The sequence below is a fragment of the Somniosus microcephalus genome, chromosome 8, assembly GCF_052327205.1.
Source record: "Somniosus microcephalus isolate GS21.2 chromosome 8, FLI_Smic_1.0, whole genome shotgun sequence".
Classification (NCBI taxonomy): Eukaryota; Metazoa; Chordata; class Chondrichthyes; order Squaliformes; family Somniosidae; genus Somniosus; species Somniosus microcephalus.
The window spans coordinates 44148116-44167315 of record NC_140994.1 but is presented as its reverse complement, the minus strand read 5'-3'; the positions used below and the strand labels follow the sequence as shown (position 1 = coordinate 44167315).

The 19200-nt window shown below is 45.9% G+C and overlaps 1 protein-coding gene across 5 annotated transcripts in view; it reads left to right on the top strand.

Annotated features, from left to right (window-relative positions):
• Nucleotides 1–19200, top strand: part of adam12a (ADAM metallopeptidase domain 12a) — a 432297-nt gene that overhangs the window by 341736 nt on the left and 71361 nt on the right. For all 5 annotated transcript variants that reach the window (XM_085994669.1, XM_085994672.1, XM_085994668.1 and 2 more), the window contains exons 12-13: nucleotides 13341–13518; nucleotides 18869–18958. In XM_085994669.1, coding sequence (XP_085850795.1) covers nucleotides 13341–13518; nucleotides 18869–18958 — 268 coding nt within the window. The remainder of the gene's footprint in view (nucleotides 1–13340; nucleotides 13519–18868; nucleotides 18959–19200) is intronic.

Genomic DNA, 19200 nt, shown 5'->3' with positions numbered 1-19200 from the left:
TATTCATTCTGTTAGATATTTATTGATATTACCACAATATAATCAGATTTCTTTTGGATGTAGCTTCAGTTGAGGCTTCAGAAATTCTAGTTTTGCATGGTCATGAGGTTAATCAAACAATGCACACGGCTTTTTTATACCAGTAGAGAACACGGGTGCATTCATTTTCCAACTATATTATTGTAGCAAAGAAACTCTTAACACTGAAAGGTCTCAGTTATAGATGCGTACACAAACTGATCAGTGTGCCAACAGTGTCAGGGAAAACAGATGTATCTATTTTCACCAAATAGCCAAGGAGCTCCCTTCCCCTCCCCCATTAGACTTCCCGAATGAACTGATGCACACTAACCATTAGGTCACCAGGACTTGAACACTCTAGCACCAAGAGACCAATAAGTATTTTTTTTATGTTGCTGTGGCTCTGCCACAAAGAACATCTGTTTATTTACTACCTGTAATGATAATGGGAATCTAATGAGAAGACAGATACAATGGCGGTGTCCGTCTGAACATGTGCATCACCATTTTACGCAGGACAATCCACATCCTGAGTTGATTCCTTAAACTAACCTGAAAGCTCACAATTTTCATAACTTCAGATTATGAATTTAATTCAAATTTCACTTATGTTATACAGTTTCATGAATTTACAGATAAATCCATTAACAACAACAACAACAACAACTTGCCTTTAACATGCTCACCAAGCATTACATTTCTGCTGGCTAAAAGATTTTGTTCTCAAGGTTGTCAATTATAATTGTAATAAAATACTCAACTTAATCTATCAATACTGTGCCTATCTTCTCCATTTCTAACAATCTGGACTGAATTAGCGGTGTACTAGGATTGACAGGAGGGAATTGGAAAGCAATGATACTATTAAGAAAAAACCCCTGAAATGCTGGAAACCCTTAGCAGGTCAGTCAGCAACTGTGAAAAGATATGGAGCCTTCATCAGAACTTTAAGGTATTACAGATGAACAGCATTTAAAAAGGAACAAAACAAAGGGAAGCGGGAGGGAAAGGCATACACACACACACGCACAGACAGACACGCACATGCACAGACAGACACGCACACACACACACGCACAGACAGACACGCACACGCACAGACAGACACACACATACGTAGCCACCAAACACGGACAGGATGAAGTGTTGTGGTTGCCGTCGCTTCAGTAGAACCCTTATTGGTAAAACTGTTTGCATTTTAAATTTGGAGTATTAAGCATTGAAAGAAAACCAAGCTATGCACAAGGACCAGTGCTGAGAGCAACAGACTGAGGTAGTGCAGAGGTCATGTATGTGCAGAGGTCCACAAATATTGGGACTGAAAACCCAGTTGAAGTTCTCAAGCTCCAGCAACAGAACAGAAGATGCAAAAGCTACTTTAGGTTTTGGAATAACAACAGAAATAACAACATAAAGTGCTGCTCACGATGCGGTCTCCTCTACATTGGGAAGACCAAACGCAGATTGGGTGACCGCTTTGCGGAACACCTCCGTACAGTCCGCAAGAGTGACCCTGAGCTTCCGGTCGCCTGTCACTTTAATTCTCCCCTCCACTCCCACTCTGATCTCTCCGTCCTTGGTCTCTAACATTATTCTAACGAAGCTCAACGTAAGCTTGAGGAACAGCACCTCATCTTTCTATTAGGTACTTTACAGCCTTTTGGACTTAACATCGAGTTCAACAATTTCAGACTATAAATTGGCCCCTGTAGTTCTTTTTTTTTCTGTTGTTTCCTCACATGGTAGCTGTTAATGTTGCTGCCATCAGCATCCAAACATCGTCTAGAGCCATCTTTTGTTTCTTAACTTGTCCCATTACCTTGTGCCTTACACGATCATCCCTTTTGTCATTCAATCTCCCCTGGCTTCCATCCCATCACAGACCTTCCCTTTGTTCTTTCCTCCCTGCCCCTCCTTGCCTCTGCTAAAAAATCTCTCCTCCGTAACCTTTTCGAGTTCTGACGAAGGGTTCAACCCAAAATGTTGACCCCGTTTCTCCTCTCTTCAATGCTGCCTGACCTGCTGAGTGTTTCCAGCAATTTCTGTTGTTATTTCAGATTTCCAGTATCCGCAGTATTTTGCTATTGTATTTAGGGTTTGGAACATGGGATAGGTGTGTTTATTGGTAAGTGTTAGATTTTTCCACAGTAGTTTAATTTGTGCGTGTTTATTATGTTATACATTTTATTTTAGGGGTATAAAGTGAGATAGGTGTGCAACTAATATGGCAGCTCAAATAACTGATATATTTTTCCAAGTGTGTGGTTGGTCCCTTTTTTGTGAATGGGAATATTTTGAGAGACAAATGTTTTTTGGTTCGTTGCCTTCATACATGTGAAATTTGACCTAATTAGCATGCTTGGTGCACTTCAGATAAAATGGACATTTTGCCAGACACAAATGCTTTGATTATATAGATAGATATACTGTTCTGATTTTTATTGATGTTGTAATTCCAATGATTTATTGGTACTCCTAACTATCTCAGTTTCTGTGAGTATATGATAAGTAACTGTGAACTATGCAAATACATGCAATCTTGTAACTGGTAGAAGGCCATTGAAATATTATGACTGGATGTTCCTCTCCTTAGCACTCAGGGAATGCTAATTTCCCAGGCACTATTGAGAGGAAAAGGGGTGGAGACCAGTTATGTCAGGTCCCCGGCCTCTTGACATTCCCCTGGGATTCTCAGGACTTCTACAAATGGCCACAGTTGTGCCTGCGATAGGCATAGGTCCAGCATACCCATGGATTCCCTCTACTTATGACCAAAGGGCACCCATTTCCAGTGGAACCCCAAGAAGCTGGCGGTGAGCATGGCACCTAGAGCCTCATCAGAGCATCTGAGGGCGGGGGGGGGGGGCTAGCAGAAGATGACAAAGCATTACCTTTCCTTTTCTGGGATCCACCAGATCGAGGGGCCATGTGACCTTCTAGCTTCTGTTCTTTAACAAGAGCCAGAAGGACCCAAGGGTTGCAGCCAGGCCTGCAGCTGCAAGCCTCTTAGCTTTACTGCTTCACCTGTGTTTCACTCTGTTTCCTGATGCAAAACACTTTGAGAGTAGGCCTGCAGGGAGTGGGACTTGACCATGCTAATGGCATTGCACACCAATTTTGGATGTGTGGCAGCCTGGACAGACTGAATGTACTTCTAGTACGCTCCCTCTCTCCAATGCTAAGACATGGGAGGGGAGCAATATTGGTGCCAATACTTATCATTCAAATATCAATGAAGAAATTTTAGATACCAAACAGAAACTAAGGGGGCGATTTTGCCAGCCTTGGGGAGGCGGGTATGGAGGCGGGACTGCCGGGAAAATGGCAGAATCTGGAAGCGGGTACCGAACCCGCCCCCAACCCGCCTCCGTGCCATCTTCCCAGGAGGCGGGTACCCAACCTGCACCAGGTCCCGTCTCCGCGAGGCGGGAAGGGGATTAGTGCCAATTAACAGGTCATTAACAGGCAGCTTTTTGGCTAATCCCTATTTTGAGCCCTAAAGTGTGGGCTTCCCGAAGGCTTCGAACCTCGTCAGGGTCAGCGAGGCGAGCCGTGGGTCTGCGGGGGTTGGAGGGGCCGAAAGGTCCAGTGTGCAGGTGAGTGATGAGTGCAAGTGTGGAGAGGTAAGTGTGTGAGGTGACTCTAAAGTGTTATAATAAGATTACTCATCTTTGTTTCTTCCTCCAGACTTCATCCCTTTAGGCTGCGGAGCTGCCTCATCTCACCGGCAGAGAAAGCAGAATGGCCGCTGCATTCTTAAATGCAGCAGCCTTCTGCTTTCTGCTCAGGGAAGCTTTCTAAGTGAGTCTTGAGTAAAGGACTCAACTTTGAAGGCAGACTGTCAGTGCTTCACAGAGCTGTCAAACGATGACAATTCATCTGTCAAAAAATCTTGACAGATGAAATATCATACGCTGACGTTCTGTGTCACCGACTTTCCCTTAATTGGCCTGCTGAGCCCGCTGGGCGGGCTTAACAAGGTCAATCAAGGAAAAATAGCGTGGGTTGGCCGGACGTTGATGGAGGTGGGACTAAAACCCGACAAGCTGCAGTCCCGCCTCCAGCACGTCCCCATTGATAAAATCACCCCTTTAGAATAAGGTAACATAAAATCTTGTAAATGTAAAGTGAAATCCTCCAGGATGAAGAAATTATGAATAACTTACTTTGTTTTGGGTATTTTCTAATAATTGATCAGCAGAGCATTCTAAAGTAGCTATTTTTGTGACATTCTATGATAACCAGCTACCCATAAGCACCTCAAACAATTCCATAGTATAAATATAGCATGTAAAGCACTGTTGCCGGTAATTTCCATAGGGATATTTTTTACGCCATTTCTCCGAGGTTTCCACCAATCTTCCACTGAAGTTATGGTAGGAGATTGTGGAACCACTGAAGAATTTCTTCCTCTGTATCTGCAGTGCAGTGACTCATTTACATGCATTACTGACATTGCTGCAACTACTCCATTGACTTCAAAGGAGAGTAAAATCAGATGGTGTATAATATAGGCATCCGACCCCAACATGTCCCAACACGCCAGGCAGCTTAGGTTAAAAGAATGGTTCCAGGGATGAGGGACTTCAGTTATGTGGATAGACTGGAGAAGCTGGGGTTGTTCTCCTTAGAGCAGAGAAGGTTGAGAGGGGATTTGATAGAAATGTTCAAAATCATGAGGGGTCTAGACAGAGTGGATAAAGAGAAACTGTTCCCATTGGCAGAAGGGTCGAGAACCAGAGGGCACAGATTTAAGGCAATTGGCAGAAGAACCAAAGGCGACATGAGGAAAATCTTTTTACGCACTGAGTGGTTATGATCTGGAATGCACTGCCTGGAAGGGTAGTAGAGGCAGACTCAATCGTGATTTTCAAAAGGGAATTGGATAAGTACCTGAAGGAAAACAAATTGCAGGGCTACGGGGAAAGGGCGGAAGAATGGGACTAGCTGAATTGCTCATGCAGAGAGCAGGCACGGGCTTGATGGGCCGAATGGCCTCCTTCTGTGCTGTAATGATTCTATAAAATCGGGGCTATAATATTTGTATGAGATTCTATTGCAGTAAAACACATCAGTATGGGAAATATATTAATGTAGCTACTGTAGGTAAATATACTGACTGAAGTCTGGGATCAAAGGTCAATCTCAGAGCTGTCAGTAATAACACTTCTACAAATCTTAACAAATTAAGATTTCTTCAACATGAAAGAGTTTGTTGTAGCAACTTCTGAAGGAATGTAAGCTGTCTTTTTCACTTCTCTCCTTGGTACTTGTGGTTTCTGATATTATTTCACCGACAAGTATCCCATTGCATTTATTAGTCGAGGTGCTTTACATCAGTAACTCCCAATGGACTCCATGGGGGGTGATTTTGCCAATGGGGGCGCGTTGGAGGCGGGACTGCCACTTGTCGGGTTTCAGTCCTGCCTCCATCGACTTGTGGCCAACCCACGTTATTTTCCCTTGATTGACCTTGTTTAACCCGCCCAGCGGGCTCAGCAGGCCAATTAAGGGGAAGCCAGTTACAGAGAACGTCAGCGTATGACGTTTTATCTGTCAAAAATTTTTGACAGATGAATTGTCATCATCTGACAGCTCTGTGAAGCTGTCAAACAATGACATTCTCTGTAGTTTGATGAATTCTTGTACTCAAGGCTCACCAAACCTCTTTTGTGAGCAGAAATCAGATAGCTGTTGCATCAGAGAATGCAGCAGCCATTCTGTCATCTCTGCCATTGAGATGCTGGAGCCTCCGGATCACCAACAATTGAAGCCTGCAGGAAGAAACAAAGGTAAGGAAACTTTTTTCTATCACTTTTCACTCACCTCGCATACTTACCTCTCCACACTTGCACCCATCATGAAGGGATAATTACAGTCCTAGCCCTTTTGGGCTATCCCAGATCAGGCGTATTCCCCAGACATTCACCTTCAACTTAAGTTAGAGATAGCCGAATTCCATAAGACGCTTAAATGCTATCTCTCCCTAAAGGAACGGAATGACTGAAGATGTTACCATCCTCCAGATAGTACTTTTAATAAGTTGAACTAGACTGTAACCTTCCGGATATTATGAGGGTCCGGAATACTCCCCCAGAATTCTGCAACTCCTTACAAAAGAGTGTACAGAATTTGTGGGTTCGCGAGTCTATACAGAATTACTCTGAGGCCATTCTAAAAATATATAGTTTTATTTAAGAGCCGACATTCAGTTAACATCTGTTGAATCAGTCGCAACATTAACAATTCAAAATACAATTAGCTTACATTCCTTATTTCTCAGAGATCCTTATTCTCAAATCTTTACTTTGTTACATTTCTTATTTCTTACTTATTTCTAAATCCAGAATATCCACCAAAATCAATCACTTTGACTTCCCGAGACTCATAGTTAAAGACTTACCGAGATGCCTCTGGAAAGTTGAGAAATGCCCTGCCCGTTCAGCGTGTTCTGACTTTTCTGTTGAAAAGGTCTTATTTTTATACCCTTTTGGCAGTGGTTTCTTCTTTGATGTTCTCTGCTGATGTCAGCTAATTGTCTTTATTGATACCTCTTTTGAATGCTTTCTATCTTACTATCAATTCAACTATTGCATGCATAATTATTTCTCTACCTTTAAGTGTTCCAAAAACCATCATAAAAACAACGACAGCAATGGTTTCTGTTTGATGTCATTCTTACCGAAGATTCTTAATTTTGGCTTTACTGCTTTTTAGCAGACATTTTGACTCCATGGTGTTCCAAGTTTAATACAAACACAATGCAATTGCTTGGTGTCTCTATTGAAGTCATATTTTCAAAGCCTTCTTGTTGGTATTATATTTACAATATGTAAATAAAAACCACTTTAACTGTGTGTTCACTTGTTTTCTAGCTATCTCAATTGGTTGCATATTTAATCTTATGGTTCCTGTTTTCCAAGTTTAACATAAAACTATTTGACCAGCAGATGTTTCTTTACTTGATGTCATGTTTTCAAAGGCACATGCCTCTTTTAATGTTTGTGTTTCTGTTTCAACGTGTTAGCTCTTAACACTTTAAGTTGGGTCTTCTCATTGTGTTTGTTCCAAACCCTAGACTCTTCGGAAGCAAGTCTTTGCTTTTCAATAGGGTCTTAGGGGTCCATTTTCTGGCCGCCGTTGGGCGGTTTTTCAGGCTGCCAGGGGCCGAAAATCGCCGAAAAAGCGGGTCGGTACCCCCCCCGCCTGATTCCCCACCCCGTCCGACTTTCGGACCGCCGTTTCCCCGCGACCCGCTTCAGTCCCGGCCGCCGCTGGCGGGACTGGTCGTCGGCACACTAATGTCCAATAATTACCTTGTTGAAGAAGATTTTCCGGGACCGTTGCGACTTTGGGGCTTTCCCCACATCAAACACGCCTGCGGGGAACCCCGCTGATGAGACCTGGCGTGAAGCTTGCCGGCTTGCTTGCTGTCAGCTGCAGGTCAGGAAAAGCTGCGATTTAAAGGGACAGCACTTGTATGTTGAAGGACCTGGTTGTTGCAGGTTTGGGGCTACTTCTTAAAGGCTTAGGCACAGCTGTGGAAGGTTGGAGCCTCACACACTTCTCCAATGCGATCTCCTGGGAAGCCCCTCTCGCCACCCTCACTCAGCGCTTCCTCAGCGGAGGCATCTGCGAGAAGCATGGGACGCCTTTTTTTCCTTCCCTTCTTGCCATTACAGGATCTCCAGCAGCAGAGGCGGCAGCAGCAGAACCAGGAACAGCAGGATGAGCACCAGGAGCACCAGGCTGCTGCTCACTCACCTGAAGCTGCACAGGCCAGAAGGGGCCAGCGCTTGGAAGTGGCTTGAGAGCACCTTGCTGCGTTTTAGGGGGCCATGGGGACCCGTTTCTGCACTGGCAGTCCTACTCAGAAGGACTTCCATGAAGATCTGGTTTCCCTGTTCAACAGATGACCAACACTCCTCAAGAGATGTCATTCTCTTATGAGCACTCACCATGTTTTCCGTAGCCTGGCGAGTTATCTCCTCCATGGAGATTGCCAACCTTTCCATGGTGATGCGTTCATGCGCCAATGACTCCACAAAGGCTCTGCTCATGGTCGCTATGGACTCCTCCATCCGCTCCACACTCACAGCGACCCTGGAGACAAAACCTGCCAGAGACTCCTGCATCTGTGCATGGAGATCCATCACCTCGTCTCTTGCGGATGGACCCAGAGGCAGAGGGTCGACATGCAGCGCAGCTGAGCTGAGCTGGCAGAGTCCTGCGCCCTCCGACGAGGACTCTCCACTGCTGTCCCTGTCTCCAGAATCTGCTGAGGCTCAATTGTGAGCAGTGAAACACCGGGTGACAACACTACTCTATGTCCCGAAGGTCCCCCCGAGGTGTGAGTGTCTGCGCTGGTGCTGGGTGCGCTTACTTCTGCTGACGCTGTGCCCTCAGAGGTTGGAGCTTCCTCTGAGGAGTTTGGCTGCATAGCCTCTTCCTCCTTCACAGTGAGGACAGGGGCTCTGGATGGTACTGTGGGGGAGTAAAGGAAGGAGTTAGAGATGTAATGCCAAGGTTCTTCTGGTGACTCCCAGCAAGTTGGCATCTGCTGACACCTGCATCCATGCAGCATTGGTCTCAGTGGGAGGCCTCTTCCTCCCTGACCTAGGAAAGAGGACCTCCCTGTGGCCCCTAACCCCATCCAATAATGCCTGCAGTGAAGCTTCGTCGAATTTGAAGGCAGCTCGGGGTCTGGCACTGGCCTCAGCTGTTGCAGGCTCCTTTGCCATCCTGTATGGTTCAGTTGGAAGCCTTCAGAGGATGCAGTGCTTGCTATGGACCTTGAAAGCACCACGAATGATGACATCATACTGTGGGGGTTTCTGACTCGAATTGGACAATTAGCAAGGCTTCCCACATGCTGGGAATTAATTGGCTAGTTGAGGGAAAATTGCATGGAGCTGGCTGACACTTTTTTATGTGCGTCAGAAACCTCACATTCGGGGAAACCCGACCATTTCCCACACAAGCCGAAAATCGGGGCCTTAGTTTCTTGGTCAATATCCCTTTCCCATTTCAAAGCCTGTTTACAACTTTGTTATCAACTGATCTTTATCTCAGAAGCCTGTATTCTGTTTACAGCCTTGTCTGCTGAGACTTGTGTCTTTTAAACCCAGTTTGTCTTTTATTAATAACTAGCTGGGGAGCCCCGCGTTGCGAGGGCAATTTTGGGGCGCGAGGGCAATTTTGGGGCGTTTGGTCTCCCTGCCCCTGTGTGTCCCCCCTCTCCCTGTCCTATCCCTCCCTCCCCTCTCTCCCTCCCTCCCCTCCCTTCTCTCCCTCCCTCCCGTCCCCTCTCTCCCTCCCCTCCCCTCCCCTGTCTCCCTCTCCCCCCCACCCCTCCCCCGCTCCCCCACTCCCCTCTGTCCCTCTCTCCGGCCCCTCCCCCTGCCTAGCGAGCCCCGCGTTGCGAGGGCAATTTTGGGGCGCGAGGGCAATTTTGGGGCGCGAGGGCAATTTTGGGGAGTTTGGTCTCCCTGCCCCTGTGTGTCCCCCCTCTCCCTGTCATGTCCTCTCCCTGTCCTATCCCTCCCTCCCCTCTCTCCCTCCCTCCCCTCCCCTCTCTCCCTCCCTCCCCTCCCCTCTCTCCCTTCCTCCCCTCCCCTCTCTCCCTTCCTCCCCTCCCCTCCCCTCTCTCCCTCTCCCCTCCCCCGCTCCCCCACTCCCCTCTGTCCCTCTCTCCGGCCCCTCCCCCTGCCTAGCGCCTGAGGTCCGGTGCCGTTGCTGAGGTCCCCCACGTATCGCGCGGCTGATGGACGGCCGCTGCGTGCGGGCGGGTGGCGCATGCGCGGTGAGTGCGGGCGGCGCATGCACGGTGAGTGCGGGCAGCGCATGCGCGGTCAGTGCGAGCGGCCCGCGGGAGCCGGCAAGGCCGTTAGCGAGCGGGAAACTTCGGGCGGCGCGCCCGCGCTCCGTCCGCGACACCCGAGAGGGGGAAGTAGAGAGAGACAGAGAGGGAAGAGGAGAAGGAGAGAGAGGGAAGAGGAGAAGGAGAGAGAGAGAGGGAAGAAAGAGAGAGAGAGAGAGAAATTTTTTCAGCTTCAGGCCCCGAGTCCCCTCTGCGCGAGGGTGAGGAGGAGGGGGGGGGTTGCTAAACACAATATAAAACTCAAATAAATTGTTAATTAATTGCCTAACACATAATTGAAATATTTACCTTAGTTCCCTAACACACAGAAAGTGTGGGGGAAAAAATCGTGGAAAATCAAGATGGCGGCCACTCACCTCGGTTCAGAAGGATAAGGCCCGCCCACACACGCACCGATTGGTCGACCGGTCAGGTCACCGAAGCGTAGGATTGGTCAATCGTCGAGTCACTCGACACTCAACTGTAGGAAGACCTCGACGTCACACGGTCGCTAATGAGATGCTAATGAGCGGAACGCTGAACGTTTTTGGGATACCGCGGGCGGGATTTTTGTCCGGCCGAAATGTAAATACGCCTATGACCGGTCCGGAATCGCAAGCTTTCTTTTGAGGTGACGCGCGCGTCGATACGCTCTGTAACTTCCAAACGTATAGAGACCAGGCGGACAGACAGACAGGCAGAAGAGCCGCTTTATATATATAGACTAGCTGGGGAGCCCCGCGTTGCGAGGGCAATTTTGGGGCGTTTGGTCTCCCTGCCCCTGTGTGTCCCCCCTCTCCCTGTCATGTCCTCTCCCTGTCCTATCCCTCCCTCCCCTCTCTCCCTCCCCTCTCTCCCTCCCTCCCCTCTCTCCCTCCCTCCCCTCCCACTCCCCCTCCCCTCCCCCACTCCCCTCTGTCCCTCTCTCCGGCCCCTCCCCCTGCCTAGCGCCTGAGGTCCGGTGCCGTTGCTGAGGTCCCCCGCGTATCGCGCGGCTGATGGACGGCCGCTGCGTGCGGGCGGGCGGCGCTTGCGCGGTGAGTGCGGGCGGCGCATGCGCGGTCAGTGCGAGTGGCCCGTGGGAGCCGGCAAGGCCGTTAGTGAGCGGGAAACTTCGGGCGGCGTGCCCGCGCTCCGTCCGCGACACCTGAGAGGGGGAAGTAGAGAGAGACAGAGAGGGAAGAGGAGAAGGAGAGAGAGGGAAGAGGAGAGAGGGAAGAGGAGAAGGAGAGAGAGGGAAGAGGAGAAGGAGAGAGAGAGAGGGAAGAAAGAGAGAGAGAGAGAGAAATTTTTTCAGCTTCAGGCCCCGAGTCCCCCCTGCGCGAGGGTGAGGAGGAGGGGGGGGTTTGCTAAACACAATATAAAACTCAAATAAATTGTTAATTAATTGCCTAACACATAATTGAAATATTTACCTTAGTTCCCTAACACACAGAAAGTGTGGGGGAAAAAATCGTGGAAAATCAAGATGGCGGCCACTCACCTCGGTTCAGAAGGATAAGGCCCGCCCACACACGCACCGATTGGTCGACCGGTCAGGTCACCGAAGCGTAGGATTGGTCAATCGTCGAGTCACTCGACACTCAACTGTAGGAAGACCTCGACGTCACACGGTCGCTAATGAGATGCTAATGAGCGGAACGCTGAACGTTTTTGGGATACCGCGGGCGGGATTCTTGTCCGGCCGAAACGTAAATACGCCTATGACCGGTCCGGAATCGCAAGCTTTCTTTTGAGGCGACGCGCGCGTCGGTACGCTCTGTAACTTCCAAACGTATAGAGACCAGGCGGACAGACAGACAGACAGAAGACCCGCTTTATATATATAGATATTAGAAATCTGTTCATAGTATCGTGTATTTCTCTGAATCATGGCTTTTCCTTCACAGTCACTTACCTCCACAGCGTACTTTTGGACCCCGCAGATCCACTGCTCGCCTCGCTGATGCTGGCGGGGTTTCCCGACGTCGGGAAGCCCACACCTCTGATGGAAAAATGGGTTTAATCCTCTTAACTAACTGTTAACAGGCAGCTAAGTGGCTGCAATCCCCTTCCCGCCTGCAGGAGACAGGACCCGGCACGGGTCGGGTATCTGCCTCCTGGGAAGATGGCACAGTGGCGGGATGGGTACCCGCCCCCAGATTCTGCCATTTTCCCGGTAGTCCGGCCTCCAAACCCGCCTCCTCGGGGCTGCAAAATCACCCCCCATTGTATGGTTTTGCTGTGACACTTTGGCCTAGTAACCTCTTTGCAAACATTAGCTGTAGTAGTTGTATATGCTGATAGGGTTAGATGAAGTAGGGTGGGAGGAGGCACTTGTGGAGCATAAACACTGGTGAATGGCATGTTCCTGTGCTGTAAATTCTATGTAGTTGATGAATTCCAGTCATTACTACGACTGAAACACGTGACCATAATCATGGCACAATAACTGTAATTCTTAGCTACTCTGCTACACTATTTCTCATACTTCAGAATGAGTTTTATATTAATTAAGTTTTAAATATTGCAGCAACCATTGAGTATTGGCTCAATGTTGGTTGTAAACATTGGCATTATGTGAGATACCCGCCCTGCTGTATGCCTCAGAGACATGGACCATGTACAGCAGGCACCTTAAAGCGCTGGAGAGGTGCCACCAATGCTGCCTCCACAGGATCTTGCAAATCCATTGGTAGGATAGGCACACCAACGTCTGTGTTCTCGCTCAGGCCAACATCCCCAGCATCGAAGCTTTGACCACGCTCGATCGGCTCCGATGGACGGGCCACATCGTCCGCATGCCCGATACGACACTCCCAAAGCAAGCGCTCTACTCGGAGCTCCAGCACGGCAGGAGAGCCCCAGGTGGGCAGAGGAAACGCTTCAAGGACACCCTTAAAGCCTCCTTGAAAAGGTGTAACATCCCCACCAACACCTGGGAATCCCTGGCCCAAGACCGCACAAAGTGGAGGAGAAGCATCCGGGAGGGCGCCGAACACCTCGAGTCTCTTCGCCGGGAGCAGGCGGAAGCCAAGCGCAAGGAGCGTACGTCAACCCAAGCACCCCACCCAACCGCCCCTTCAACCACCGTCTGCCCAACCTGTGACAGAGACTGTAGGTCCCACATTGGACTCATCAGTCACCTGCAAACTCATTTTTAATGTGGAAGCAAGTCATCCTCGCTTCCGAGGGACTGCCTAAGAAGTAAGAAGGATTATGTGAGATATTTTAATCTTCCGCTGATGATCATAGTCCAAATTACACACATATCTGCACCATAATATGTGCCATATATTGTAAGCAAGGTTAAACCTGGAATCGTAGGTTGCAGACCAAACAAGTTAATTAATCAGACTTTCCTCTCTTTACAATGTGTATCCTGTTGCTATTTATGACAACTGATACAGAAAGAAGAGGATATGTCAACACAATTGCATTAAGTTGCACATTTAGGCTTAACACTGTTTTTCTTTTTCAGATATCCTTTTCCCACAGTTTTTAGCAGCTGTAGCAAGAAAGACCTGGATAGTAGCCTGGAAAAGGGAGTTGGAATGTGTCTCTTCAACATGCCAGAAGTAAAAGAGCTCTATGGTGGGCAAAAGTGTGGCAATGGATATGTGGAGGAGGGCGAGGAGTGTGACTGTGGTGAACTTGAAGTAAGATGACAAAATAGGGACCAAATTTGTTTCTTATTCGTTTACAATTTGAAATTCATTCTTTGGGGATCGGTGTCAAGCTTAATTCGGAGTAGCTTTTTTTTTTACAAAATGAATGCAGAATAGCAATGCTTAGAGCCAACATACTGAATGTAACTGTATATTATGTTAAGTAGTACTATAGTAAATCACTGGTTGTACAAAACAGGTAGCTGATTCAAAACCCCATGTGTATTATCAAAACATTCATACAAGAAGCGAAGTAGTTATAGCATTGACTTCCAAACTAAGCAACTATGGTTTAAAAGCCTGTGGGGACTATGCATATCTGAACATGCTGCTAGCAGGCCCTGGCTACAGTATAGCAACACTCTCAGTTACAGTTTTTTTTTAAGTAGCAGACTGAGGTGTCCACTAAGATTTTACAATAAATATATAATTCAAAGTGATGCTCACTGTAAAATTTCAGGTGACTGCTTTGATCCACCCTCTTTTTGCAATTAGTATGCATGTTACTAAATTGTGATCCAAGAAAAGAAATAATTGTTACTGTTGCTATTCTTACTACACACACCTTTCGGGAGTCATTACCAAGTAGTATTGTTGATGCTTTCAGAAGTCTGTTATCAATTTGATGGAGAGAGTAAAGCACAGAGACAATAAGATGCATCTGCTACCTAAAAGATCTAAATACAGTATGCTTACTGTATTTAAAAGTAATACTTTTTTGCACAATGTCTGGAGTCCTGTTCTGCAAAGGACAATCATGACATCCTTGACTCAAATAATTTTTTCTGGGCAGCTGAACTTTCAAAAGGCTTTGATAAAGTTCCACATGAAAGGCTATTACTTAAATTCAAAGCTGTGGAGATTCAGGGTAAATCCTGGCAATGAATAAAATACTGTCTGAAGGGTAGGAAACGACAAATATTCGTTGGAGGAGTTATGTTGGAGTGGGGGGAGGTACCGAGTGGGGTGCCTTCGGGCTTGGTGCTGGAACCACTGCTATTTCTAATTTAGGTAAATTATGTAGAATCAGAAACTCAATGTAAAGTGGTCAAGTTTACAGATGATACCAAACTAGGAGGGGCAATGAAATTTAATGCAGAAGAGCGTAAAGTACTACACATAGGGGGAAAAAATAGATAGCATACATGGTCTGTAAATGGTTTTGAAATAGCTAAGAATAAAGCTGAAAGAGACTTAGGAATCCAAACCGATTCAACACTAAATATGTCCAAACAATCCAGAAGAGCAATCAACAAAGCCAATAGGATGTTGAAATACATAGCTAAAACAGTAGAATAAGAAGTAATCGTTAAACTTTATAGTGCTCTGGTAAGACCGTACCTTGAATACTGCATCCAATTCTGGTTACCAAGAAATCAGAGAGACATTGAAGCACTAGAAGGAATGCAGAGAAGAGCTACTAGACTAATTGTACTGGTCTTGCTAGATGTACTCCTATCCAGTTATCCAGTCAGCTAAACACTCATTCAAATAACTCCTCGAGAAGCAGGGTGCGGTTTTGAAGCTTTACTTGAATAAAATTGTGAAACAGTAAACAAAGACAAAGTATGTTTTGTACACAGAGCTGAGTACTATACATTAGATGTTCCATAAGATACAAACATGTTTATGAAAACAGAATAGACTAACTGTATAAGTAAATAGCACTGAAGCTAAACCTTGGTAGCTAACAGCTAATAAACTTCTTATGGACAAAGTATTGTCAAAATACTATACCGACAAGGTTGTTATCATGTTACTAAACGAGGATACTCACAGACATTGCGTCTTGCCTAGCTTATAAGGAAGGATGGAGGAGGATTGAGAATGGCTGCCTCATGCGGGCTTTGTTCACAACTCAGCAAACACTCCCTGGAATACTACTTCCAGGACAGACAGGAAGAAGGTCAAATAACACACTGCTATACAATAACTACCACCAGAGGGTGCTACCTGCATGTAATAAGGCCAGAACACTAATCCCCAGTGTTAGGGATCTAAGTTATGAGGAAAGACTGGAGAAACCTGAGCTTTGCAGCAGAGAAAGGAGGTATCTGAGGGGTGGTAGTATAGAAATCTATGCTTGTTAAGATTATTAAAAAGTTCACCCGGAATATTACTTTAAATTAAACCACATAAGTAAAACTAAAGGACAGAGGTTCAAACATGTAAGAGTTACTTTTAGGACTGATATCCGGAAATTCCACAAAGAACGATCAACATGTGAAATAAACTTGCAGATAAAGCAATGGAAGCCCTGCAATCATTGAAGAAACAATTGGATGCTACAATTAGAGGCATTAGGATTTATCTGGCTGGATAAACTAAGATGGACCGAATGGCCTTAGAATCATAGAAATTTACAGCACAGAAGGAGGCCATTCGGCCCATCATGTCCATGCTGGCCAAAAAAGAACTATCCAGCCTAATCCCAACTTCCTCAACCTTAATTATCTTGTGAAATAAAGCCAACATGCTACCTGACCGTATCATACTAGTGGTAGCAGCAAGCAAAAGTGATGTCTTTTGCCAACTGATGTTGAGGAGATTTGTGCAACATTTTTCCAAACTGTCAGCTGTTGCATTAGGGAAATATTGTATAGAAACATAAAAGATAGGAGCAGGAGTAGGCCATTCGGCCCTCGAGCCTGCTCCGCCATTCAATGAGATCATGGCTGATCGTCCAAATTTAGTAACCTGTTCCTGCCTTCTCTCCATATCCCTTGATCCCTTTAGCCTTAAAAAATCTATCCAACTCCTTCTTGAATATATTTAATGAATTGGCCTCTACTGCCTTCTTTGGTAGAGAATTTCACAGGTTCACCACTCTCTGGGTGAAGAAATTCCTCCTCATCTCTGTCCTAAATGGCTTACCCCTTATCCTTAGACTGTGACCCCTGGTTCTGGACTCCCCGACCATCGGGAACATCCTTCCTGCATCTAGTCCGACTAGTCCTGTTAGAATTTTAGAAGTTTCGATGAGATCCCCTCTCATTCTTCTAAACTCCAGCAAGTACAAGCCCAATCGACCCAATCTCTCCTCATACGTCATTCCTGCCATCCCAGGTATCAGCCTGGTGAATCTTCGCTGCACTCCTTCCATGGCAAGAACATCCTTCCTCAGATAAGGCGACCAAAACTGCACACAATACTCCAGATATGGTCTCACCAAGGCCCTGTACAACTGCAGCAAGACATCCTTGTTCCTGTACTCAAACCCTCTCGCTACGAAGGCCAACATAACATTTGCCTTCTTAACCGCCTGCTGCACCTGCATGCTTTCAGCGACTGGTGCACAAGGACGCCCAGGTCTCGTTGCACTTCCCCTTCTCCTAATCTATTGCCATTCAGATAATAATCTGCCTTCCTGTTTTTGACACCAAAGTGGATAACCTCGCATTTATCCACATTATATTGCATCTGCCATGCTTCTGCCCAAGCACCCAACCTGTCCAAATCATACTGGAGTTTCTCGGTATCCTCCTCACAGCACACACGCCCACCCAGCTTTGTGTCATCTGCAAACTTGGAGATATTACATCTAGTTCCCTCATCCAGATCATTAACATATATTGTGAATAGCTGGGGTCCAAGGACCGATCCCTGCGGTACCCCACTAGTCACTGCCTGCCACTCGGAAAAAGAGCCGTTTATTCCAACTCTTTGTTTTCTGTCTGCCAACCTGTTCTCTATCCAAGTCAATACCTTGCCCCCAATGCCATGTGCCTTAATTTTACATGCTAATCTCTTATGCGGGACCTTATCGAAAGCCTTTTGAAAATCCAAATACACCACATCCACTGGTTCTCCCTTATCTATTTTACCAGTTACAGCCTCAAAAAATTCCAGTAGATTAGTCAAGCACGATTTACCTTTTGTAAATCCATGTTGACTTTGTCCGATCCGGTCACTTTTTTCCAAGCACTCTGCTATTACATCCTTTATAATGGACTCTAGCATTTTCCCCACTACCGATGTCAGGCTTACCGGTCTGTAATTCCCCGTTTTCTCTCTACCACCCTTTTTGAACAGGGGGTAACATTAGCTACCCGCCAATCCATGGGTACTGTTCCAGAGTCTATCAAATTTTGGAAGGTGACCCGCAATGCATCTACTATTTCTAAGGCCACTTCCTTAAGTACCCTAGGATGTAGATTATCGGCCCTCAATCCCATCAATTTCCCTAACACCATTTCCCGACAAATACTGATTTCTATCAGTTCCTCCCTGTCATTAGACCCTATGTTCCCCGATATCTTTGGGAGGTTATTTGTGTCCTCCTTTGTGAAGACAGAACTAAAGTATGTATTTAATTGGTCTGCCATTTCTTTGTTCCCCATTATAAATTCCCCTGATTCTGACTGCAAGGGACCTACGCTTGACTTCACCAATCTTTTTCTCTTCACATATCTATAAAAGCTTTTACAGTCAGTTTTTATGTTCCCTGAAAGCTTACTCTCATACTCTATTTTCCCCCTCTTAATTAATCCCTTTGTCCTCCTTTGTTGAATCCTAAACTGCTCCCAATCCTTAGATTTACTGCTTTTTCTGGCCAATTTATATGTCCTCTCCTTGGATCTTATGCTATCCCTAATTTCCCTTGTTGGCCATGGTTGAGTCACCTTTTTTGTTTTATTTTTATGCCAAATTGGGATGAACAAATTCTGTAGTTCATCCATGCGATCTTTGAATGTTTGCCATTGCCCATCCACCGTCAACTCTTTGAGTGTCATTCCCCAATCAATCCTACCCAACTCGCACCTCACACCATCGTAGTCCCCTTTATTTAAATTCAGGACCCTAGTCTCTGAGTCAACTATTTCACTCTCCATCTTAATGAAGAATTCTATCATATTATGATCGCTCTGACCCAAGGGGCCTCGCACAACAAGATTGTTAATTAATCCTTTCTCATTACATAATACCCAGTTTAAGATGGCAGGAACAAGCAAGAACATCAGCTTGCTTTGGTTATCAAGGTTTTATGGAGCAGCTAGTGGGTTTGTTGTGGCTTTTAGAAATAATGCCAGTTGATCAAATGATTCCATTTATGTTATTTAATTCTACCTTTGACCACACCTATGGCATAAATAAATATCTGAGTGTAGCACAGACAAAGGATAGCACAGTCAACAATCATATCAGGAAGAGAATTTTTTTAGAAAATGGCACATAAATGATTAATTAAGGGTTAAATCTTTTGATGTATGCCGACAGACTTTTGTGCTTTGTTACCTAATATCAGTCACAAGTCAAAAATGTCTTCCCATTCTAGTAACTGATTATTCAGCATGAATGTATGGGCATAAATAATCTTACCAGTTTGTTTTTCGTTTTTAAGGAATGTACCAATCCCTGCTGTAATGCAAGTACCTGTACTCTGAAGCCTGAAGCAGTGTGTGCACATGGACTTTGCTGCAAAGACTGCAAGGTAACTGAATCCTTTGCGAACTGAGTTCCCTTCTCGTACAACAAATTGACATATTTTCTATCCACAGTTCCCAAAAAACCTAATGTTCATAGATACATTCTCTAAACTTGCAACATTGAATGTAAAATGATATGGAATAGAGAGACTGCATTTATCAGCGAATTCATGGATGATAAATGGGTTATTTTCAGGTTGGCAAACTGTAACTAGTGGGGTGCCACAGGGATCAGTGCTGGGGCCTC